This window comes from Calidris pugnax, unplaced genomic scaffold, assembly GCF_001431845.1.
Source record: "Calidris pugnax isolate Ruff unplaced genomic scaffold, ASM143184v1 scaffold95, whole genome shotgun sequence".
Lineage (NCBI taxonomy): Eukaryota > Metazoa > Chordata > Aves > Charadriiformes > Scolopacidae > Calidris > Calidris pugnax.
The window spans coordinates 10,335,635-10,363,147 of NW_015090885.1; the positions used below are offsets into that span (position 1 = coordinate 10,335,635).

Here is a 27,513-nt window from a genome sequence, read left to right on the forward strand (position 1 = left end):
TAATTTCTTTTTTCTTCACAGGACAGATTCTGATCCACACTTTCTTTATTGTCTGCTTCTTGACCAAAGTATACCCTTGGCTGCAAAAGCAAACCTATAAATTTGAGTAGGGCCCACCCAATCCAAATATTCATTAAATGCAGCTGTTACGCAAGAAATTATTGTAGATTTTTTTTCTAGAGACATATGTTCGTAGACCTAGTTTCTATCACCACGTTTATCTGTCTTGGCAACTACTTGAGCCCTTCTGAAAAACATGACAAATTCTATAATTCAGTACACAGTATTTGCCCTCTCAATTGTAATTTCCAGATTTTAAAGAGGCAGACAGAGAAAAGTCTGTTCAAGTGTTTACAATCTACTTTAAATAATAATAGAACTAATGAAATAGTAGTTGGATCTCTACTACATTTATTAGGCTTTGCTCTCTATACTGCAACATATGCAGTTTAGTCTACTTTATTAAGTAACTACAAAAGATTTTATCCTGAGAGTAATGACAAACTGTTCAGGCTTTTAAATTTACAAGATATCCACCCACCCATATTCACACATATACATACTGAGTATCCTCTCCTTTTAGAAGGCTGGATTATACCATTACAACCCAATAGAAATTATATACTCCTTGTTTTCAAAACAGGTGTTTACTGCAAGAGATTATACCACTTTAATCACGTGGCAAGCCCCTTTTTAGAAGTATTTACCTGGCCCATGTAAATTCCATAGGCAATGGATTTGCATCAGCATTACATCTGAGCTGAACGTTCTCTCTTCCAATGAACCAGTTTCCATCATAGCCAGTTACTGAAACTTCTGGAGCATCTAACAAACAAACAAACAAAAGATTTAACCTAGCAACAATGACAATACTTCCCTTGAACATGAGCTGTGTACAATGATCAGCTCAGTGGAACAGAAGTTTTGGTTTATTGGAGTTTTTATGTTCTAATTTAAAAAACAACAAAAAAACCCCACAGAGAACACCAATACAGTTCCAAGCTATAGCATGATATGCAGCAGACGATTAGATGAGGAAAAGTAAGTTGATTTAGTTGGTGCAACTGTCCCTCTGTGTGCTTTCAGCAAACATGGAGTGCTTTAGGGAAATGAAACAACTTCACAAGAAAAGGATCAGTTTGGTATTTTGGAAGTGAGGAAGGATAACTTAGAGATACTTCTCACTAACAAGATACAGTAAAGGATCAGAAACAGTGTTTTTAGAAGGCAGGTAATTAGGAAGTCATCAAAATGTTCACAGATGCCAGTTAAAAATGTTAATTATCCACTGGCATCATAATATACAATTACCTTCTTACGCCTCTAAAAAGCAAAGAGGCCACTTCAGATAATCCAGAGAGACCTAGCTGAAATATTCAGAACCCACAGAACCACCAGTATGACTTGGTATAACCTCCCACACAGCAGAGATGGAGCAGTTGCAGAAGCTGTATGTGTAAGAGGAGACTGAAGGAAGACTAGGGAAGAGACACAGAACCTCTGCTTCTCACTTGCTGCTGTGTTGCTTACTATACAATTTTGTTAGAAGTTCTGAAACATATCTTAGCATTATTTTCAGGTTAAAAAAAATAATTTAAGACCAACTTTCCCTCTCCTTTCACTTTAAATATGGAACTTCCTTCTCTTATTCACTGTTTGAGACAATAATGGAAACAAATAATCTTTACTTCTATTTTTTATCAATGTCATCTGGATCTAGAACTACATTTCAACATACACAAAATAAATCAGTACTAATCACTACTTTATGCCAAAATAAGTGATTCTTTATTAAACAGAACAAAAGTAAACCCATGAGACATTCTAGTCAAATGAAAATAGCAAAGTTTATTTTTTCCAGTCACTATATTTCTTCTCCTTGCATTAACAGACTTTTATGATTTAGGAACTTTAAAGCAGCACACTGCTGAGACAGAATACTAAAGGAAGAACAGAAAAACACCCTAGTTTGGTCACGTATGCAATGTCTAACAAGAAACTGATCACATTTTTGTCTTAACTGGTTTTCATCTTTCTGTTTTATCGATCTTAACTGGTTTTAGCTAAGCAGCATTGTAAGCCATCTCACTTCATGCGTTTTAAAGCCACAAATTGTTAAACAAGCCTGGTACACATTTGAATTACATAAGCAATCTGAAGCTGAATAATAAATGTTAGGAATGTATATATTATATTCTTGTTTCCTCATGCAAATTAGTGGAAAAAGCTTAGCAAGTAACTTGAAAATAACTTACTGACCCCTGTAAGTCCTACTTTCAACTTGTCAACTCAAAACATAAACCTTCAATTAGAATTCTTTTTTAATAGTGCTGAAATTGTAAGACACTGTAAACAGTTTAGGAATCAACTAAGTTTGTTATTTTGTCTGTAATCTTTTTGAAGTCAAATATAAAAGTGAAGAATGCTTACATATGAGCCAATACCCAAAACAAATGGCAGAAACGTAACAGTATTCTAGCTTTGTGTCTAGACGTCACCAAACTGTGTGGTGCAATCAACATGCTGGAGGAAAGGCATGCCATCCAGAGAGTCCTGCACAGGCTTGAGAGCATGACCCATGTAAGCCTCATGAAACTCAACCAGGCCAAGTGCAAGGTCCTGCATCTGGTTCAGGGCAATCCCCAAGCACTAATACAGGCTGGGCAGAGCATGGATTGAGGGCAGTCCTCAGGAGTGGGACTCGTGGGCGTTGGTTGATGAGAAGCTCAACATGAGCCAGCAATGTGTGCTCGCAGCCCAGAAAGCATCATCCCAGGCTGCATCAAAAGAAGCATGGCCAGCAGGTCAAGGTAGGTGATGCTACCTCTGTTCTCTGCTCCCATAAGACCCCACCAGAGCACATAGGTCTAGGATGCCAAACAGGAGGACGACACAGGGCTGTTGGATCAAGTCCAGAGGAGGCCCACAAAGATTATCAGAGGAGTGAAGCTCCTCTCCTATGAAGACAGACTGAGATAGTTGGGGTTGTTCAGTCTGGAGAAGAGAACTCTCTCAGGAGAACCTGTAGCAGCCTTCCAATACCTAAAGGGGGGCTACAGGAGAGATGGGGAGGGACTCTTATCAGGGAGTGGAGTGATACAGCGAAGGGTAATGTTTTTAAACTCCAAGAAGGTAGATTTAGATTAGATATTAGGAAGACATTCTTTACTCAGAGTGGTGAGGCACTGGAACAGGTTGCCCAGATAAGTTGTGGATGTCCCATCCCTGGGACATCAATGCCAGGCTGTATGGGGCTTTGAGGAACTCAGTCTAGAAGAAGTTGCCTCTGCCCATGGCAGGGGTGTTGGAACTAAAGGATCTTTAGAGGTCCCTGCAAACCTTAACCATTCTACATGTTTTGGGGTTTTTTGGGTTTAGTTGTTCTGGGTTTTTTTGTTTGTTTTTTAAATACAGGTACCCTAGGTTTCTACTCCTGCCTGGCCTACCTCTTACCACGTATTTTTCTATACAGTTTTAATTTCACTTTTTCTCCTGAAGGACTAAGTGCTCATCTCCTTCCTGGGGAAGATAATTACTCTATCAGTGTATATTAGATATATACCAAGTTAGTATTACCTTATGCAATACTTACACTGTATGTCCAGCACATGAGGGTATCTTATCTCCTTTTCCAAAGCAGGGTGCCTCACAATACAAGTTATACGTCTTCCTCTTGCAAATCGTGTAGGGACAATCATATACTGACTTACAACTGTCACTGTTTCATTTGGAAACGAAATAGAGTTTGGTATCATTTCACCAAGGCCTCCTTCCCAGTCAATCTCTGCAGCAGGTTTTCCAGTGGCTGCTGTACAAGTGGCTGCTATTGTCTTATTTGCTCCATCTATTAGAGGGTTTGGTCCTTTTGTTAAGCTCACAACAGGTTCAACTAGGGAAGAATAAAAAAAAAAGTAAATTTAAACAAGAAAGACTCCACATCTTTGAAACTGTTGCCATGTAAAAGAGTTAGACAAGATCTAATCCATCTGCAAAAGCTAATCTGCTAATCAGATAACCTAAAAATAAGATCATGTCATATCAGAGATGTTAGCTCTGCAAAGCTTTGGCCTGCTGATACTGTTTACCTTTGTCCACTCATTAAAGTTTAATGTTTCTCATTCATTCATTAATGCGTTGACAGGGAATTCCAACATGGTTAGGTTCAAAACCCCAACTACAGTGCTCCAGTTGCAGTCAGACAGTTTAACATATTAGGTTGAAACTATACTTTGATTTTTTTAAAAAAGCCTCGATTCTGCTGCTCTTTAATCTATACTGTCAGTTTATGTCATTTCAAAGCTACTTAATTCAGTGTTTTAAGACCCAACATTAAGAGTTTAAACTTATGTTCATGAGTACAATACAAATTGATTCCATGCTGAAAAGAGCAGTTAACTTCTAAATAAAGTATTTATTATATATACACATACGTTATATACAAAAATCTAATATGTACACACATATATAATATACATAATTTTATATAAAATTTGTGTATGTTTTTGATATAAAAATAAATCATTTCTATATACAAATAAAATTCTGTCTATATGTATTCTTGTGAACAAATCCCTACAGAATTAAATCAACTGAACTAAGTACTATGTCCAAGACTCAAGAAATCTGCAAGTGGAAGGATCTGACCTCCTTGTGAACCCGTTGTTCACCTCAAAATGTTAGCAGCTTAGAGAACACACTGTCTTCTAAACGAAATTTGAGTTCTTGATGTACAAGTCTACTGTTGAGGGCTGCAGACCGAAAAGCTTTTAAAAAAATTCCTCCTCCTTTAAGAAATCTGTTTCAACCCTGTACAAGCCATCCACCAGTTGCAGCCTAAGTCAAAAATACCATCTGGTGCTTCAGATGCAAACCAAGGTTTTGCTTTCTAGGATGGTTTGTTTCTGTCATCAGTACTAGAAAAAACACGTTTCCCAGTAGCGTACTAACCTATTCCATAATCCTTATCTTTTGATCTAATAATGCTACCAGTCTCTTCTGTAGTGGAGTCATCAGTACACACCATAATGCTTCAGAACTCATCTCAGTGGACCAGCCCTCACCAGTCACAAAGCATAAAAGTCTTCAACTTCTTTCAGTATCTATAAGGAAAAGTTTAGTTCACAAAATTTCTTTCTACAAGTTGAAGCTGACCCACATATCTTGAAATGGAGCAGAGTTCACAACACCTGGAAAGATACTTCTCCAGCTACCTATTCATTCAAGACATAACTGGATAACTAGTATTTTCAGCTTGAACGAATTCAGGCCAGAATCAGTTTTTGATTACTTTCTGCTCAGTCTAACACTGCTTATGTCTGAAGAAGGCAGTTTATTATTTGCGTCATTACACTAAAAAGAAAGGTAACTACTAAATGGATAACTTTATAAAAATGTGGGTTTTGGGCAGATACTGAGAGTGGATTATTTTCTGCAATAAACTTGGATATTTAAACTAATGTACCTACGAAGTATTCTATCATTTGAAAAAAAGCCTTTAAAACCTAGCATGAAGAACTTGACATTATCTAGCTTTGTTATTTGCCCCACAATTTAGTTTCCCCAATTTAACATAAACATTACTGCGTTGTTCCCCCCAGATCACTAGCAGTAACCTTTTCAATAGCTCATGTAGTATTTCTGAAATGCAGAAGTAAACACCCAAATTTACATTTAATGTCTTACAAGTATGAAGATAGTAATTTTTGCTGTATCTCCCCTCAATCTCCATCAGAGTGAAATCCATTAAGTTAGCAGCTATCATTGGCTTTTCTTGACAATCTTACAGACCCAAAACATTTCAGCTGGAAATAGTTTTCTATTCTATTCCTTTGAGTTTTCCTCAAAAAAAAAACAAAGAAAAAAGTATACAGTTCCAGATTTTTTTTCCTCTACCCCTTTGTGAAGGGATACAAAAGCCAACAAGAGGTCTAAACTAAGGGCAGCAGAGATCTCCAGACCCAAAGCAGACTACTCAGTACACTACTTCACTTACAGTGCATTCAAAAAAAAAATATGTCTTCAAGTATTAAGTGTCAGTAACCAGAGAACAGGATATAGACTCATTTTAAAAGTCTAGTTTCTCCAAAGATTATCATTATTAGGAAAGAAGTATACTTAGCTTTCTCCAGTAGTATCTGAAATTTCTGAGATTGGCCAGTTTCAGCTCACTGTGTAATTCTTAGTTTTATACTTGTCAGAAAGACAAAGCTGAACTATTCCAAAGTACTCAACTTCATGAAATATAGTTATTACCATTCTAATGTATTTTGGTGCTTTAGGTGATTTTTTTTATTTGTTTGGGGTTGGGTTTTTTTGTGTTTTGCTTTTGTTTGCCTTTTTACACTTCACAAATGGTTAGGCTTTTACTGTCACTTCTCATAAGATTCTTGGACTACACACCAACTACAACCAAATAGCTACATACTAAAAAGTGGAAAGCTGCTGCTGTTATGATATTCATTTCTTTAGTCTAGCCTACAGGACTACTTTGTCCAAGCAACTGAAGCAAAACCTGCAGAAACCCATCTACTTGTGCTACAGCCTTTCTAGCTGTTTCACTCACGGATAAGATAAAGCTTTCTTGTGAGTGAAACCCTAATTATAAGGGGCCATTGGCATCTGGCCTTTCGTATTGGGAAACAGTTTTACTGTTTTCAACTTGGGAAAAAGAGATTACCCGAAGTATGGGGTTTGGAGGGTTTTCAGCTGGCATATTTTGGGGGTTTTTTGTTTTGTTTTGTTTTTTGTTTTTTGGGGTTTTTTTGAAGTTTAACGTATATATACAGAGACTCTTGTAACTGTCCTCTTCATATCCCACACCTTCAGTGTGCCATGTGAATCATACTGAAGCGTGTCTTTTCGTTCTTCACAGTGGTGATAGCGAGACACATTAAGGGCACTCAAAAGGGGTTGGGAAAGCATTAGAGAAGCTGCTTCACCCGTTCCATAGAAACATTATGCTCTACTCAGGTCAAATGAAAAAGACAGCAAGGACAATGCTTAGTTTGGGAAAGGAAGCCACCAATCTCACAAAAATCCAAAAGCAGAAGAGACCTGCTTCCACAATATAAGAGTTCAAGGGCATTGGTGGTTTCCACCACCCCCTTTAAATTATTCATAGTCGATAACCTCTGTCCATCCAGTCAATGTATCAAAAGGTCAGCACGCATGGATCATCTCATTCCTGTATCTTAAGAGAAGAATAGTCACACAAATCCAAAGCATTATTACAGCATTAATTATATTGGAGCTATAGGAAATGGTGGCTGAAGTTGCATGCTAGATGTGCAGCTGTTCAGGAATTCTCAAATTTGCATATCTGTGCTAGCCCTTTCAATGATTCATAATCACTATTTAATTTAAACATAATTACCCTAGGCTTCACCTAACCTGAATGTAAATTCACAAGGAGTAACAAAAGATCTCCGATTGTCACGTCCTTACACTTTTTATAGAAAAACAACATAACAAAGCATCCAGAAAAAAAAAGAGCCTGAAAGTTTCCAGGGCTCAAAGTTTCTTCTCGATTTTAAGTACTTTATAAGTCTTTTTTAACTGCTTCTGCTAGTTTTAAAACTGATTTTCTTCTGCCACTGTGCACACAGGAGGTCTGGACAAAATTGGCATGATTATAACACAAACAGTATTATTTCCACTTACCATTAAATCACTAATTCCTTTGGCAACAGCACAACACTGGCAATTGTCAGCCCCTTCTTCATCACAACTGACATTTGCTTGAATAACTTCTTTCCAAAACAGTATTTCTACTTTATTCTCCCTCCCCTCAAAACCAGCAGCCTTATACTTCTTTGTAGCTTATCCTGCCCACTAACTAATCCTTTATTACTGACTTTGGGGGTTTTTGTTTTGTTATTGGGTTTTAAGACCTGTCAGTTTATTAATTTGTTTGATATTTTTTCTTGGCCCAGAGGAGAACAGGTACATCTCATCAACTAGCACTTTTCAAAAACCGCTACTTTATTAGAATTCTGAGAGGATCCGTTTTCCACACTGTCCGACATGCATCTTTCTTGAATTCCCTATTGTTAGGAATTATTGTAAAATATTATTACTAGATTAGTGTGTCTGGAATCTCTTCATGGTGACAGACCTACATCTAACCTTTGCCGTTCTCATCTGTGCAGCTCTTTCTTCACTTACAGCATTGGTAAGAGCTAGCCTGCAGAAGAACAAGATCTACTTTATCAATAGCTATGCTGAGCAATCTAGCTCAGCAAGACAGGAGAGGAGTCGTCAAATTGAACCAAGTACTTCTAGTCACATACAGTATTCAAGCTAGTAACATAAAATGGTTAGCTCTGCAAGCTACCCTGTCACACACCATCTCTTCTGCCTTCAAATACCATTTTGGACAGTTTAGTCAGCATCTTGAGAAAAAAACCCCAGCTTGACATACAATTATTTCCATTTTTTTTAACCTGTTTAAACAAAGTAAGTGTGAAGAACCAAAGATTTAGACAAGACACCTGTTTGACCCCAAAAGCATTTTCCTATTTTCACTATCTTGACCCTATAGTGCATTTTCTGAAGAATGAAGCACTTTTCTTAACACCAAGCACTAAGCAAAGCAAACTGGGAGTGAGCAAAGTCACCAAACATGGTAAGGCTGTTAAGCTTAAGTAGCATAAGATAGAGGCTCTAAATATGGTCTAAGTGATCAGTGTGCTGCGGCAAAATAGAGGACATTTTATCCTGTAGCTTTTTCTTCCTCCCTTTGTCTTCAATGTCTGTGCCTTACAATGTACAAGCATCTGCTACATGATTAAGTATGTCCACTACACATAGGAAGGAAACTAATTCTTTGCTAAATAGAAACATACTAGGAAAAAGGGCAGTGCTTGTTTGGACTGGGAACAGTTTCAGCCCCAGGACATGAACTTCTCTCCTCACTTAAGGGTGAGTTTGTTAGAACAGCAGCAAAGTGCAGTCAGAATAAAGCTGAGTTTAAGTTACATCAGGTTAAAATTTTGATCAGAGCTAGTCAATGCCCAAAGACTCTGCTGAGCTTGGAACAGCTGAACTCAAAAGTTCTTCAGTTACATGCATATTCTAAAAATCATTACTTCCCCAGTACTTTTACCATCTAAGTCTAGATATCAGTGTAGCAAGAAGTTTTTAGAAAGACAGAAAATGCTCTGCTGAGGCCACAGGACATAGGTAAGTCTGACAAAGGTTTGACTACCTAGCTCTACATGCAAGTAGCTGCTAACTAGGACAGAAAAGAATCTTTGCCAGTAGTAGTTGGGTTTTTACAATTGAGAGGTGGATACCAAGTTGCTGATAGGCTTACAACTATCAGCAACCATCTACATAATCAACTATGAAAAGAACTATGATCAGGACTAACGTATGCCTGACAAATACTTCTTTACGCATTCCAACTGCAATTTTTGATAATAAATGTATGTCATCAGGCAGGTTGTGGCCCTTCTACATTTTCAGATGTAGAATAATAAACACATAGCCATGTATTTGCTCTCTGAACTCCCTCTCATGTTCTCCATAAACTTAAAATTTGAGGGGGAAAATGGATCCAACTACCAGCACAATCTGAAAAAATACATCTTAAAAATAGGGACTGACTAGAAGAGATGAGGGAAAGCAATAAGAACCTCTCGCTATATGTTGATGAAGCACAACAGCTGAAACCTGAAGTAAAAAGACTACTACAATAGCCACTTGTAGTACTGACATAAGACTGGTTGAAGAGAGCCATAAGGTCACATGCTTTGTATATCACACTGAACTTACTTGGTCAAGTTACTTGTTTCAAATTGGATTAAGCCACTTATTTTGATGCGTTTATTTTGCCCCACCTTGTGGGGCTACTGTACTAAAGCCATCTGATTAATCTCATATAGTATTCTGCTACTGTGGAAAGCAGAGATCAGAGACCAAGAATATCCTAAAAAGCACATTTGTTTACAAGAAGAGTCATCAAGAAGCAACTCATCTGTAAAAAATACCACTTGACTACTTGCAGTGGATACAGAAGTAATTTACTCTATTATAAGAAGGTGTAATATTCTAAGGAGAGGGCAAGTCAATGGGGCTTCAACTTTCAGGATAGAGTAATCATTTTATCTCATACTGCACTACCACCAAAGTCTACCTGTGCCTTCAGTACTAGCCCTTTACGACAGCAACACCTAACCCCCAACAAGATAGACACAATCAGTTTGTGAGAAACCTGAGTTTATATAAAGCTTCACATTACAACTAGTCACAAGAAGTTAAGGGCTTAAATTGTCTCTTTCTTTGTACAACTCCCAGTAGTAGTCTAGGCAGCTTTGCTTTACACTTACACCGTGCAAAGAACAGTTTACATCAAACCCAAGCAGTTACATTAACTTATTATTATTAACAACAAATATGAGGAAGTTTAGGCAAGGCTATAGCTAAAGCCATGTTTGGCAGCTTCTCAGCACACACACAGAGGTCCCTATTGCCATGTCTACATTCCAAAGCACTGTCCAAATGCTTAGATTAGCACAATGATTAAATAGGAACTGCTTGTTTGTCTTTAATATCTGGAAAAAAAACTAAGAGCAAGTTCTGATGAAGCAAGACCCAAAAGAACTCTCCTCAATTAAGTTAATAAGACTACCAAAACATCTGTTACGAAAGACAAGCAAATACATTTTTTTTTTGTATTGTCATTGGGTTAAAAGGTAAAATACAACATAGTGAAATTCTGCAAACATTAATAACAAGTTTGTGTTATTAATTTCACCTCCTTTCATAAAGAAGTTGACTTACCTAGTACTGTCACAGTTGTTGATGCCTGTGTATTTCCAAGTGGGAATGTAACTGCCTTGCAAATATATTCTCCTGCATCAGAAAAGCTTACATTTTTTAAGATGATTGTTGCATCAGCAAGTGAATAGTTTTTAAACGACACTCTTCCTTGGTATTCTCCTTGAACAGATATTCCGTATTCAGGATGATGAACAGCAATTGTCTGTGAACTTTTACCGTGTATCTTCTCCCAAGAAACTTGTGCAATTGTTTCATTTACATCAATTATGCATTTCAATGCAACCTTCTTCCCCCAAACTGCTGTCACATGTGGATCAACAATTGGTCCAGCTAAGGCACCTAGATATAAAGCAATCATTAGTTGGTACACAAAAAGGTTATGTCTCTAAGTCTTCACATTAAGCTTTCTTCAGTAATTAGCTTGCTTTTTTCAAAGACAATTCTTACTTTCTTCTGAATAAGTGTATTCTAGTTTATTCACAGCAGTATGGAAACATTACAAAAGGATGCTTTAAGCAGAAAACAAACTAAATGTAGTTCAACCATTCTTCAGAGAATACTGCCACTAATACATAACTTTCTATAAAAGTGACCTGATAATTGTGTAACTGGTATATCAACCTTTTGGGAATTTAACTAGACTTGAGCATTGCATGTGTTCAGGTTTAGCTACATAAACATGACCAGAGTACATTTAAGAAGTCAATAGTCTACTGACAGTTATGCTTTTTTTGAAGATGTGGAAATAAAACATTTTTTCCACGAAGGAATGCTTCTAACAGTTCATTTGTGCCATGACAACATTGTGTTCTCACATGAACTGCATGAATATTTTTAGAAGTCAAACATTTTTATTACTGATACTTTCAAGATTTACAGATTGAACTGAGCAGGCCTCATATGTATATAAATATACATATACTACATTTCAACTATAGAACATTGTTATGTCTTATTGTTCGTTCACCTTATCCCACAAAGACAGTAGAGCCAATAGATTATTACAAATTTATCTCTTCTGACATGTTCAGGCCCTAAAGACAACTCATCTACACCACTTACCTTGATCTTACATATAGTTTATATAACAGTATATATACTCCAAAGTGTTTAAAGTTTTAAAAATAGTTTAAAGCTCAAGTGAGAACAACCACATCTTTAGTTTGCAATAACACCTTTAATTTTAAACTTCAGCCAATTATCAGTATTTAACTAACTTTTGGTTGCTGAATAATGAACCTAACAGTTCAAAACAGCAAGTTATTTACCATACCAGTATCAGGGCTCTCCGAAACTTGGGACTCTAAGATGGCATTTCTGACATAGACACTTTCACTCAAGAGTTAATACTTTTCTCTAAGACTGTACTTGAATAATGAGTAACAGCTACATGTCTACTCCATAGTAAAGCTTTGGAGGCTTACAATGCACAAGACTCTGAAGAACAAGACATTTCAAGGCCACATTATTCATCTCCTTAACTGATCCAAGGTACTGATGCATAGGACACATTTACTGTTTTAATAAAGTCTAGCTCTCCTCCTCTTGAAATCTAACATTGAGATCTGACCTTTGCTTGTACAGTCACTCTCAATACTGAAGTCCTTGCTTATTCTCAACATTTCTTAAGGAAAAAAGTTTGTATTCACTTACTAATCAAGATCTTGTTTTGTAACTTCTCAAGGTAAAACATCATGAAGTTTTCTTACATGTTTCTTTAGATTTGACAAAGTTTTCATGGATCTATTTTCCTTTTTCCTTTTGCTTACTTGGAAAATGAAAAAATTTCTGACGTCTTCCCTCGATCATGTGCAGTCTGACAGGTTATAAAGTCCAGAAAGTCTTTGAAACATGGAATGAGGGTCTCACATAAGCTGCTTAATTGAGTACACTGTCAGATGACTTTTACTGATGGTTTACAATAATTACTTGAGTATCATATTTTGATATGGCACCCAATCCCATCTATTTCAAAGCTTTGAAGCTAACTATCATTCAGCTTGTATAAATGTTTTAGAAGTCCTTGTATGTATCAGCCAGCCAGACTTACTCCTTTACTGAACCAATTCATATTGCTGATCAGATTGCACAGGCAATCAATTTACCTTGTTTTGATCAGAAAGAGCTTGTGCAGTACTATTTGATATGCAGCCTGGTACTATTGTAATCTCCAGGACCTTTATATGTTTCAGTTTTACCTAAGTTCCTACACACTAACAGAAGTTTTGATCACACAATGATCCAATCCATGCTGGTAATAGTTTTGTGATATACTTGGACGTGAAGTATCCTGCACCTAAAGTTATGAGATGCTAAGCAGGTGGATACTCCTCCTAGTTGATCTACTTGACAGGCCTATTTTCCAATCTATTTGCAAGCTTGCTAATAAAACACAACTTATTTCACAGATAATACTGTTAGTTGCATGCAGACACTGACAGTCCACATCTCAGCTTCTCAAACTGCAACAGTTCCTCTCTATCCCTAATTTTACCAACTTCAAGGACTTAAAAGCAGCCATTTACCATTCACGGCTCCACACTTGCTTATTAATGCTGCAATGCTGCCCTACCTCAATTTAAATCATTTCAAAGCTGAAGGATGGATCATCTCATTTGAAAGTGCAAGGAAGGAAAATATAACCTTATTGTTCTAGTATTTACAGCACAATACCTTCCAGAGGATAATGGTTTTGGCCCTTTGAGTTCTGACACCCCTCGCTCCCTTCCAAAAATGAGCTGCAATGTCTTTTCATTTTCCCACCCACTTTTCACATCACTACACAGACCAGATTTCAAGTTTGAGTACTGCAAATGTCTCTCAGTCAAAATTGTATAAGCTATTCTTTTATTTCAGATAACCACTAGATTTCATCATTTTTTCAAACCAATTTTTTTTATCAGGTTTACATTGTGTTCATTAGCTCTCCAGCTTCAGACCATCGCAATAATCTTATTTAAAAACAGTGCAACACTTACCATTATCACTTAGCTTATCAAAAAAGCAGTTTGAAGAGTAAACAAAGCAAGAAAAACCCCTAAAACTTACTTATGGCATTAAAAGCCACAGAACTAGGAGCTATCAAATATTGACTGAGATAACAGAAGCTGTTCACTAGTAATTCTTCACCAAACTTCTCACCAACTAAAAATAGATACCAAGGAAATACAGGGTCTTGAAAACATAATGATCGTCTTAATAACAAAGTGCCCATGCTACAGAACGAGAGAGCAGTCTCCACACTTCCAGCCTTGTTACTTGCTGTAATAAACAGAAGATTTAGAGGTTTCCTATACAGAACAGCCATACAAAAGTCTAATTACAAAAGCAATCCATTTTGTTACCTGCTATAGAACCATAGCCTGCTTAACAGCACACCACTGGCAAGACAAATCACATTGCCACTTCTTAGCCCCTTACTTTGCACCAGCTGTCAACTGTTTCCACAAGACAATAAAGCCAAACTGCAGAAGAGTAGAAAACCTGAAGTTTTTCCCTACTTCAGCAAGTTATTCAGCTCATGGGTGTATCTAGCCTTAGTACACACTAACACAGAGAACTAAGACGAGTTCCAATCAAGAGTGGAGCAGAACAACAAGAACACCCCATTTCAGTGACATCAAGTTTCTATGTCAGCAGAACTTCCTAAGAAACACTCCTAAGGTCAGGATAGGCATTATTGTTAGGTCAATTTAATTTTAGCTGACATCAGAAAGCTTAGATCCATTCTTCCACCCCTCCCTCTCCTGCATGAGCACTCATCAGGAACCTAGGAGAGTCCTACAAAACCTACAAAAACACTCGTTTTCTTCCTGATATAGCCTTCTGAATTGTTCTCTCTGTTTAGTTAATCACAAGTGGCAATGCAACAGAAGCAACAAGGCCACATATAGACCACATACCACATATTCTCCTGGCATTTTACAATTTGTTTAGCTCAAGAATCAAATCACTTAGGGACACTGCAGAAAACAAGCCAGAAACCCTGACTTGAGGCTTTATAAAAATATATGCTTAAATTACTGGGAAGAAGTCAGTGTGTGTCTTTTGAGTACCAGAGCATGATCAAATTACTGTGTCAATAAAAAAAAAAAAGATCAGAACCAAGGAATGGAAAAGACTCAAGATTAAGTAGTACAAAACGCTCCAACACTAGCCTCTAATTAAAATTGTTAAGCAAGTACCTAGGAAAAAACTGTACTTACATCTAAGAGATAGTATTATAACCTAGTGTTGTTCTCATTTTTGGATTTGCTTTACCACAGTCCTCGCTTGAAGCAGAGTGCTAGTTTGTCAATGAAGTTTTTCAGGGGAAGTGGGCTGAGAGCAGAAACAGGGCATGAGATTGGCTTCTATAAGCACTATATTCACTAGACTCAGCTCAAGTTCCCTTTTTCATACAGCATCTGCCTTTTAAAGAGCAAACCAGAGGTATATTATTTCCATCTTAGAAGAGCAATTCACAGAATCATGGAGTGGTCCAGAGCTGGAAGGGACCTTAAGTATCTATCATCTAGTTCCCACCCACTGCCATGGGCAGGGACACCTCCCACTAGAGCAGGTTACTCCAGTCCCTATCCAACCTGGCCTCAAACAGCTCCAGGGATGGGCCATCCACAGCTTCTCTGGGCAATCTGTTGCAGTGCCTCACACTCCTCAAAGAACTTCTTCCTAACATCCAACCTAAATCTACCTCTACTTTCCTTCAGTTTAAAAACATTACCCTTTGCCAGTCCCAGTCTTAACTTTATCTAACATGTAAGCAGCTCCCCTTCAGGCAATTATTGCCTACATGCTTACAAAGGCAAGGGAAACATCGTTGCAAACTGAAAAATGTGAAAACGTTACACAAAGGTAATTTTTTTTAAAGCAACCTAGAAGCTGAACACAGAACAGGTTGAGTTTGACAATGCATGAAAAGGTCAGTCTCTTAATTTCAGTGCTGTGTCAATCAAGAGTTAACTGTTGCAGAAGCAGAAATATTACCCAAAACATCAAGCCCAAGACATAAATTTTCAGTTAAGTCCTATCATAGGAAGTTCTGCCAAATTTAAGTAGTTTGAACCTCCACCTGCTGCTTCTAAGGGTGGAGCTAACAACATGTCACACCATTCTACCAAGAGGCTCATCTTACTCAATCCCTTCAGTCCCCACAGCTGATGGAAAGTCAATTATCTTCCTCTAGTTGCTGAATCAACATGTATATCTATATATAGGTATTGAGGGGAAGGCTACAGATACCAGTCACAAGATAGCATCCAGAGCCCACAGAGAGAAGATTCATACTGCCTGTTAAAAGCACAGATAATGCAATACTGGACTAAATACTCTTATCCTAATATAAATCAGTCAAGACAATAAAGTATACAAACCTATATAGCACCACAAACACTTATTATCAGCAAGATAGATTTTTTTTTTATCACAGAAAGCAAGGAAACAGATTAGAAAGGGGCATTTTACTCCAGTGCAACACAAAGTCAAAGAAAACGTAGTTAAACCTCAGAGTTTAACATTAACATAGCTTAAGCACAACTCAGAGTCATGAGTCGAAGCTTCAAGCACAGAGCTTTTTTTAAAGTCAGGCATGGCTGTGACCCACTATCCTTATTTCACAATGCTGCCTTCTTCAGGTGTTAACTGGTGCTTCTGGTTTAGTTTCACTACCTCCACACAGGGCAGAGACTGTGCCCCTGCGTACTCTGCTTCCTACCTTACTGCACAGACCTTTAGTATCAAGCAGCAGGAAACTAAATACAATCTAAGACACTAGAGGAAAGTTTAAAAAAGGTTAGGCTCATATTCAAATTGAGTTGTGAAGGATACTCTTAGAAAGCCAATTTTATAAGGTTAGAGCTTTAAATTTAACTGCTCACCAAGAATGTTTACAAAGGCCCATGAACTTTAAAACTTCATCTGGAATTTCAACTTAAATTGTATTAGCATCAGTGTCTGTTTTACATGCTCTTACATTATAATCTTCTATGTATGTTAACACATAGCAAATTAAGACATTTGTGTTTATCCTGATGCTAAGCATTCAGATGTTTACAAGACATGTTGAACTAATAAGTGAGGCAAGCTACGCAGCAGCTGGATGTTCTTCCGCAATGAACATTCCAACCTCTGTTTAACCAGACAACTCTCCCAGTCCCACACCCTTTAAAAGGAAACACACAAGACAATAAGGTACTCTTTTTTCCAACAAATGGGCCATGGTCAAAAGCAGGACTGGAGGAGAACATCTCATCCTTAGTCCCACTTACTCAAAAAATTAGTATTAAGAGTAAACAAGTAGTTCAGAAGTTATCTACAGAAATATACACCACTTCCTTTCCCTAAACACCACAAAATGCTTCACATTCCCCTTTAAATTTAAATCCTGAAATACCAGAAGCAATAAGTGCAAATACACAAAAAGAAAAGCAAGAGAGATCAAAAAAGCAGTTATTCATGTAACTCAAACTTTTGATTGGAAAGTTTGTTAAAGAGCTCCACATACTTTTTTCAGTAAAGTTTTTCTGTATCAGATGGCCAGCCAGCTCCCAGCAGATAATCAGTCCTCTGTTACTTATTTCTCATATTCTGATCCACAAGAAGATATTCAGCTTTTGTCACATCTTTTTAAAAGCTTTTACCTCTTCAAAGCTGTGTATATGAATCAACATGCAATCTTTTAGCACCAGTTTGTCCTCACTATGACATACTCAAATCACTCCTTAGAGACTAGTTTTCTCATTCTCAACCACAAATATGACTTGGAAAAATAACAGACCTCCTTCCGCTTTGATAGAAGTAACTCATTCTGAGTACACTCATTAATAAGTTGTTATAAGTTGATGTTTAGACACTTTCAGTGTTGTTTCCTAAAAACTAACCTTAAAAGCTCCATTTCTTCATTTATTTGAAAGGCTGTGAATTCAAGGTGATGACAGAAATCCCACTCAGGAGATACAGGGTCACTTAGTCAGCTAGTGCTTCAGCTTTTCTGCCTTCTAGAAATCAAGTACACAGGATTTCATTTGCCTTTAAGTCAGCCCCATCACCTACTACGAACTGCCTTTCACGACACAGAGACAATTACATACATGACACAAGAACTGCCAGTTTCTGGACATGAGTTCATTCTATGAATGAAGTTCAATTGAAATCTTTTGGTTTCAATTCCTGTATGCTTTTCAGAGCTAAGTCTAGAAGTTCCAAAACTGGCATTACTATGCTTTTAACTTTAAAGCAGATGGCAACATAATATTAAGAAAGAACATAATTCACAACAGTACACTACTTAGCTTATACCTTCTATAAAGGTATGAACTGCTGCAGTAGTGCAGCTGCCTTCATGCAAGACTTCTGGCAAAGACAGTCTTCTTTCCTCTTAAGACTGTAAAGCTGAGAAGACAACACAGCTTTCAGTCCACAGTCCAAACTTCAGAGACAAGCACGAGCCATTCAAGCTGCCATAAATCACCATTATTATACCATGTTCACGCAAAGGAGATGCTCAGCTGTGCCACTGAAGGACAAACCAGTAGAGGCAGGGCTTACTGGAGGATTGTTTGTCAAGACAAACATTTACTCCTAACACTTTCAGCTGTCCCAAGCCTGATCTCACCTGTCAGCTTAGCCCTCAGCCGATTTTTAAGTAATGATCCATTTCTTGTTGTCTTCACAAGTTTTCTGCAGCCACAGCATCCTCTGGCAAGGAGTGCCAGCAATCTTGCTACCAGTTCTAAAAACATCTTCTTTGCTTGCAACTTGCCTCCTTTTAGCTTCGTTTGATGAGCACCTATTTCTTGCACTGTAAGAATGTATGTATACTCATTGTTGACATCACTCATGATTTCAGTTTCTACCATATTTCTCCATCTCTTCCCTTTCTCCAAAGAAATCACCTCTTTTCTCAACTGAAAAGTCTTAGCCGACTTCACAGAGAAGCCCATTTCCATACCTTTGCTCCTTGCTGCCTTCCTCTGAACCTACTTCAACCTTAAGTGCTTTTAGGGATTGGTTTTTTTTTGTTTGCTTTTAAGATCAAGGGACCAAAACTGAACAGAGTATTTGAAGAACAGGCAAGCAACCTAGTAACACATCAGCACAGTGTATTTTCTTTTGCTCTCCAACACTTAATTTGCCCACCACACCCTTTTTAAAGTAACACAAAAAATAATCAGTTCATGGAACTGACCATCACATACCCAAGGCCTTGTTTCCAGCTATACAAAGTCAGCTCAGAGGCAATAATATACAATAAAAACTCCTCCCCTCCTTAAAGGGGTCCTCATGGGTATCACTGAACATTTACCTACACTTCAGATTGTTTCATTATTCAATCACTTAGTTTCATAAAGTCCTGGGTAACTCTGTGTAATTCATTTTTATTCCAACTTATCAGCAAAAAGTAGTTGCACATAAAGGGAAAAATAGGTGTTTGGGAGCGGCTTGACGGAATTCAGGTGTACAGAGTCCAACTGCTGGCTAATTGTCTATTGATACTGGGGCAAGTATAGTTTCACATTTCCGATGGCAGGACATAGTGCACTCAGTAAGTTTGCGCATTACAACAAACAGATACAGTTGATACACTAGGAGGCAGGACTGCTACTTTCAGAGACCTGAACGTGCTGGAGAAACAGGCTGGCTTGAACATTACGGAGTTCAGCACTGGCAAGTGTAAAGTCCCACATATGCACTGGAATAACCCCATGCCTTATCACGCTGTAGTTTCCTGGTTCCTCTTTTCTTGAAGGAGGATGTGATGTCTGCCTTTTTCCACTCATCAGGAACCTCGTCCAGTCACTATGACTTTTCCAAGGTGACAGAACATGAGATCAGCCAACACACTCAGCACCCTCAGAAGCATCTTTTGTCATCCAGTCTTGAATATATCCAATGGCCCACTAAGCAGTGGGCACAAACTTTCTTTAGTTTTTATTTTGCTGACAGTGTAGTTACAGCAGCCTTTCCTGTCACCCTTAAATTCCCTTACTTTTTCCAGCTGCCAATGAACTTGAGCTTTCCCAGATGTATACCTACACACTTAGATACTGTCTTTATATTTCTCCTCCTCCAACGTTTTGTATGCTTCCTTTGTGCATTTGAGGCTCAGTAAGGAATTCCCTGTTCTTCCATGCTGACCTTCTGGACTTCCCGCACATTGCAGGGGACATTTATTGTAGTTTGAAGAGGTTTCTTTTGAAGAGCAGTCAGCTGTCATCAAATCATTTGTCCACCAGAATAGTTTCCCCATGAGAACATTACAAGCAGATCCCCAAATGAGGTGAAGCTTTTTCTTCCACAGTCCAGGGTTACGATTCTATCGGTTCTGATCACTTTTCTCAGTATTTCAGACTACACTGTCACATCATCATCCAGTTTTTCTTTACATGTAACAGATCGAGTACAGTATCTTTCTTTGTCAGCCCATGAGCACCAGCATCAATAAATTGTCTTTAACACAACTCCAGGTATCTCCTGGATGGTTTGTGTACAGACCTATTGCTCTTTCAGCTGATGCCAGGGTGGCTGAAATCTCCCATGAACACCACAGTCTGCAATTATAAGGCTTCATCTACTTTTTGATCAGGACAGCAGTAGCAGACACTTAATGGTGTCACTTGTTCTGGTCTTTTCTCTCAACATTGCCCATAAATTTTAACTGGCTTGTCACCTGCTCAAGGACAAAGCTCCACGCATTCTATTCACTCTTCTGTGGAGCACTACCTTTGTCACCTTCAGAGCTTGCCTTTCCTGAAAGGCATGAATCCAGCTACTTTCAATACTACAGCCATGCAAACTATCCCACCACATTGCTAGAATCCCAATGAGGCCATAAGACTGTAGTGCATGGTCATCATTTGTGCTGCCTCCACCAACAGGAAGGGGGAAAAAACCTGTCCCGTTATCACAGATGCTTCTTGATTGTTCCTCATGTCTTCTCTTCAGAAGAAAAAAATCTGAGGATGCTCCAACATACCTAAAGTCCTCCTCATAAGTTAACAACGCTATTGGATAAGAAACTCCCATCTTACTTTGTCAGACAGACCTGACTCTGGCTTAGCAGTTCTTGTTCTTCAATGACAGCTCAGTTGTCAGAGAAGTCAAAGTCCTACCTTCAATAGCAACCTGGGTTGCAGGCTTGCACTCATGTCCTTCACCTTTGAGTTCTTTACTGAGAACCTCAGAGTTCTTTAGTTGTTCTTGATAATGATCAGGGTTACCCTTGGCGGACCACTGGGGACCATATGGATATATGCAAAACATAGCAGTCAAAAGACCAGACTTAATCCCTCCATAATATCCTGGATCCAATGGCCCTGAAAGGGGGAAAGATCTCAGGCACCAAATCAGGTCAGCAGATGGGGTGTCTCCAAACCTCATAGGAAACACTCTCTGCTAGTTATCACCCTCCTTTCTTTCCAACAATGCTTGGTCCGTCACGCAAACATAACAGGAGACTATCAAGAAGCACAGAACAAGGTGCAAACATATGATGAAACCACTAAACAATATTAATTTCTGTCTGATAATTAAAAGCATTAAGATTGCAATTTTAGGTACTCCCTCAGCAGTACAAATACCAGCTAGTAGCCAGTAAGTTAATAAGCTTTCTTAAATAGAAAAAAAAAAAAAAAAGGCTGTCACAAAATCTCAGTTGACACCTTTTTGAAAGTCAGTCAAGGTACCACTTAAGCTGACAGGCCTATCAGACACTGCTGAATGCATGACCTATGGAATTAGCAAACCAAAATTTGATCCTGCATGTTATCAAAAGCAGTAGCCAACTGAGACCTCTTCATAAGCAAATCCTTCTGCCATTAGTTCACTTAGAGTATTACATAAAGGTCCACAAATTTTAAAATAACGTGTTTTTCTTTCTTAATTTGATTTAAAGTAGCAAAAGTTTTGGTGCCTAACAAAGTTATAACCTTACACACTGCAACTAAGGGAATCCCACAGCAGATATCTTCAAGCCAACAGCGTTGTATTACAGTAGTTGGACTGGGCTGTCACTGCTGAACACTTAGTGATTATAAATTAATACCTAATCCTTCAGGCATTTCCCAGTATTTACACCAGTCAGAACAAGGAAGCTGCAATGATGAGACAGAATCTACATACTAACTATAAAACTGCACAGCACACTTGCTGGAATTACAGTAAATTCAGCTAGCTACAAGAAGCAATAAAGATCTAAGTCAAGAACTAGCTCATTTCGATACCTGCATTTAGAGGCACGTGCAATACTACAGCAGTACTTAATGATTTGGTTATACAGTTTAATTTTTTCACACCTACATACCTTCTGTTCTTCACATGCTACACTGCACTTCTCCATATTTTATTAACAATAGCTTAAGCTGGCCTTAATCTATGGACTGCAAGAAAGAATTAAACATCAATTTCTGAAGGTCTAATAAAAAGTAATCATGTTTAAGTTAAGTTTCCTAGAACTGAGCCATATTTTACCTACTCAAAAGTAGGTGGAGTAGGGAGAAGGACTTCTGAATTGTTCAGTCAATAAACTGTAGACAGATTGCTCTCCTTTATCTTAGGCAAGTAAATTCACTCAGTGTAAAGACGAGACAGATTAACAAATCAACAGAAACACCCCAAACAACTTTTAACAGATACCACCAGAAATACTGGCTAATATCAACAAGCTGAAATGCTGGCCATTTAAAAGTATGTCATACTGAAAAGCAGTGTCTATTAAAATTAACTAGGAATGAAGTTTAAATTACAAATAGCATCTTCTGACTTAGGATAAATTCAAAAAAAACCCCACACATCAGGCATTTCAGCTATTTTGGAAGGAACAAGACCAATGGAAAAATACTGTTATATTAACACGTTTAGTAACACATTAACATTAATATATTAACTTCTTTATTAATTGTCTTTAATAGGATATTACTTTTACATAGGAAGATTAAAGCAAAAATTTAAGTCAAGCAGAAATGACCGTTGCTCCAACTTTAGATGGAGAAAGGAACATGGCATGCTCAGAGAGACTGCCTGATGCATTTGGTGCTGCAAATGTACACAGTCCTTACAGAAAACTCAAGGATAAGCTAGCAAAAAATTCTGTCCAAGTAAAAAATTCTGAATTTCTTGAAATAAGCATCCAGGTATCAGAATTTTGCAGGGGTTGGTTTTTGTGAAATTAATTTTAAGGAAGGACCTGAAGTTCTGCTGCGCATACATCAACAGACATAAGCATTCAGCATTCCCTGTCCCCACAACTGTACCTCCTACACTGAAATTAGAAAACCATTAAGTCATGTTCACTGACGTGTGATGTTCTAGATGAAGGAACAAGACCTCCAGTCCCTAGGAAAGCCCCTAACCTCTTAAACAGCCAATCCTCTACTTTTTATCTCCCATCTTCCCACATACCACCTACTCTAGGAAGAACTGAGGTCTGCAGGAGAAGGGAAGTTGTAACTTTGCACTACACGAAGTAGCAAATCTCTTACATTCAGGAAGACAGCTAAACATTAACCTCACAGTTTCAATTACTTGTAAAGTTTGAATGTTATCTGCCTATATTTAACAACTGCAGCCATACTATGAAATATAAAATGAACATATTTTGTCAAGAGCAGCAAATCATAAAAATACAACGCCTAAATCTCAGCTGTCCACTACAAGATCTGATTCGTTACCAGCTACATTACAAAGTTATGCGGATGCCTGCTGCCCCCTGAATTGCTGACACTGCTGGCTTTTTTTAAAGCCGGTAAAGCCAACCTCCACTACAAGCTATTCCAGGAAGTTAACCCTTTTTTTCCAGGAACTGCATCAGGACAGCAAGCCTAGGCAATTGATAGCCAAGCATATTAATGCTATATAGTAGCTGCTTTATTTACTGCCAAACTACATTTTCAGTATTTGTCATGCTGCCACTCAGCTCTATGCTGTAAGAGACTGGTTTTACTGGCTACTTACTGAAGTAACAGAAGAGATGCAGGCAAGTCTTTCTTTAAGAGATCCTCTAAAACTTATTAATTACTTTAGGAGTTAACAATAGGATCCAATTTTAAAATAAGCTTTTAGCAGTCAAATTCCTTTATCCTAAATCTTGTTTCAGATTTTACTTGGGCATTTTAGTCTTGATAGAAAAAGACTTCCAATCACTTCTACTTTTCTTCCGGCAGCTATAGTATACTAACTCCTGCCTACCCGTGCACAAAATGAGGGTCATTTAGACTGAAAGGGACTTCTGGAGGTTATCCAATCCGATCCCAAACTGAAAGCAGGGTGAACTTTGAAGTCGGATCAGGTTGCTCAGGGTCATACCATAGCCAGGTTCTGAATATTTTTAAGGACAGAGATTCCACAACCTGTTTCAGTGCTTCATTCTCCATGTGGGAAAACATGCTGCTAACACTTAATTAGAATTCCCTTTTGTAGGTTGTGTCTGTTGCCTCTTATCCTTTCCCAGTGCATATTTAAGGCGAGTCTGGCTTTGTTTTCTCTCTCACCTCCTATTAAAAAACACATCGCCAGCAATTAGGCTCTCCCACCTTAGACTTTTCTGAACACAGAACAAATTCACTTCTCAGACCCTCTTCATACATCATGTGCTGCTAAATTCCTTATCTTTGTGGCTTTCCACAGACACCTCAGCATCTGTCTCATACCTGAGAGCACAAAACTGGGCACAGTAAACTCCAGACAGTCTCATAAGCTCCAAACAGCAGAGACTAATTGCTTCCTTCAGTTTGCTGACTATGCCCAATATGTTCTTCACCTTTTACACCACAAAGGCACATACTGACCCACAAGGGCCCGAGGTTCTTTCCTGTAAAGTTGCTTTTCACCAGTTCACACCACATCTATGCTAATGCATGGGGTCATTCCGCCCCAGAAAGACTTGGTATTTCCTTTTGTTGAATTTTATGAGGTTTCTGCCAGCTATTTCTCCAGCCCACAGAGCTCCACTCAATTAGCCCTAATCTCCAGCATATCAATTGCCCCTAACAATCTGGTAGCATCCACTAACTTGCTGAAAGCGCATTACTGACCTGGAAGAGGGTTTGAAGTGCAGACAAACTGCCCCTGCACTGATCCTTAAAGACATGCCTGCCACCAGTAACAAGCCTCCAGGACTTTGTACAGCTGATCACAACCTTCCAAGTCCAGCAGTACACACAATTTTTCACTTGCTTAGTAATCCATTTAACTAAACCCTATCTCATCAATTTGCCTACAAAGACGTTCTAGGAAACCTTGTTAAAAGCCTCTCAGGGTCAATAACATTCATTGCTCCTCCTCTGTCCACTGTCCTGTCTTACGTACTTAGAACAATCAGTTTAGGACCTCTTTTCAGATCAGTCTCCAACTGCGGAGACACCACAACTCCTTTTCCTCAGTTTTCACCTTATTTCCAGGCACACCAATTTATCACACCTAATCCATGCCTCTTGAGTCTTGGAAAACACATCTATAGAGCAGTTCTCAAAATACATCACCAAGGGAACTTTCACTAACAGTTCTGTAAAGTCCCACAGTTCCCACCTCTTTCTGTAAGGCAGAATACTCAGCAGAATCTTTAAAAGATCTGACACAAAGATTACAGAAAACTATTTGCCAACAGCAGATTACATTCTAATTTGTCAGAAGGTAGCACGTTATTAAATGTTCACACGAAAACACTGATGTATCAACTGTGATAACTAATCTGGTTATAGTCAAAAGCCTACTATTTTATAGCCATCGAACTTAACAGTTGCCTTATACATATAGAGTCATAGAATAGTTTCGGTTGGAAGGGACCTTAAATATCATCTAGTCCCAACTCAACTCCCTGACACATAAATTATGTATCAGAGGTAGTTCAAGCCTTTGCACTACAAACTGCTGAAACTCCGCTATGCAGAACTTGGTATACTTCTTCCTATACAGGATATCCTGGATAAATGGGTATATTGCACTTGCTAGTTACCTGATGTAGACTATTTTATGCTACCTCAGCTACCAACACCACATTGAAACTTTCAACAGGATGCACTTAAATCTCCTAAGTGATTAATGGTATGGTCAGAGTCATCAAATTCTCATGGTTGATTTCTTCAGATCTATAGTGCCTCTTTAAATGTTGAAGTGCCTTAATGAAGTCATAACAACATTCCTTCTGTTTCAAGAAAGTTTGTCTTTTGAAGTCAAAAGTGCATTCAAGTGCTTAATATACAAAAGTAGCATCACTGGGAAGGGCCAAGCAGTGGGTTTCTATAATGCAAATACTATCAATCTTTACAAATAAGCTACAATATTGAACTAAGCTTAGCAGCATTTGATCTTTGTTTCTCTGACCTCCAATAATAATCTTTATCAGAGTTGACTAAGTATATTTTTATTGTGGCAAGGGCCAATGGGTGATGTAGGAGAAATTAAAGTAGGAATCCTGGAAAAAAAAAAAATTACCCCAAGCTAATACAAGTCAAAAGTTTTGCCCCCTCAGTTACTGTTATTATGAAGAAGTTCCTTGTGTTTAATTTAACTTATGCTTGACTAAACTTACTATTGTTCAACCAGATTATGTACACTGAAAAGAAATAAAGTAACTAGTTACCCAATTTGAATATAATCTCAACTTCTTCACACTATCTCCAGCATTCCTTCATCCAATAGGCTGTTCTTAAGAGTGCTTGTCCCAGCAATAATTAGTTTTCAGCTTAAGCATATGCAGCATGACTGGTATTGCAAGTGAAAAAGCAGCAACAGAAGTGGGCAAAGAACACCCACATGAAACAGGATTAAGAAAAATTCAAGTCAAACACTAAGGTGTAATCTCTGGCTCAAGTGAAAATAACACATCTATAAGTACCTGACAAATTCATCAAGCTAGCTCAGTTTGTTTCTTCGTACACACATCACCTACGGACATCCATTTGACTAACCTTTACTCACCCTTCAGCAAGTGTTTTTGATCAGAGACCGCCATTTCAAAGGCTTCAAATTCTGCACACACCACTGCATTACAGTGATAGCACTAGCACCTAAGTATTTAAAACAACAGTCACTTAAGGAAAACATTCTTTTCGGTTCAAACTAATCCCAGAAAGATACTAAGGACAAGTTTAAAACCTATCATGTTATACCAGCCTTGACTAATAGAAAAGGAGAAAACAACTATCCCCTGTAGACATACAAAGGAATCTTAAATGCCAGATAATGAAAACCTGATATGAGGGGGGGAAATCAGCAATAGCCTTCTACTGCTGCAGGTAATGCTAGTACACCAGTCACAAGCAGCTACACTTCACTAGCGTTCATGTTGAGAATGTGAAAAAGTGCTATTTTAAGGTACTACACAATTAAAAATGCTTTTATTTCTGTACACTACTTGAAAAATGAATAAGCAGCAAAAAATATCAAACAGAAGAATGCAGTAGTGATTAAAGAGAAGAGTCTGAAAGCTTGTTACTTTTCACTACCTGAATGAATAGTGACCTTCTTGATAACATGCTGATGTTAAGCTTTACCTGCTGTTTCCCACACTTGTGAAAACATAAGTAAAAAAATAGAGAACAGAGACTGAAGTTTCAAGACTGAAAGTTTCTTAGTCTTATTGCTTATTTCATTATATTGGTAACTCATAGACAGAAAGGCCAATTTTTGAGTTCACATTTGAAACAGTCCCAAGTCTAAAAGTTAACTACCTGAAAACAACGAGGAGAAAAATAACTCCCGGAGCATTCGTCTGTTGGATAATGAAGAACTTTGTTT

The 27,513-nt window shown here is 38.0% G+C and overlaps 1 protein-coding gene across 1 annotated transcript in view; it reads right to left on the minus strand.

Moving 5' to 3' along the window:
- The window catches only part of PVRL3 (poliovirus receptor-related 3), a 71,738-nt gene that overhangs the window by 37,304 nt on the left and 6,921 nt on the right, over positions 1-27,513 (minus strand). Inside the window, exons 2-4 of the mRNA XM_014947318.1 lie at positions 10,783-11,121; positions 3,593-3,889; positions 708-825 (exon numbers count right to left, since the gene is read on the minus strand). Coding sequence (XP_014802804.1) covers positions 708-825; positions 3,593-3,889; positions 10,783-11,121 — 754 coding nt within the window. The remainder of the gene's footprint in view (positions 1-707; positions 826-3,592; positions 3,890-10,782; positions 11,122-27,513) is intronic.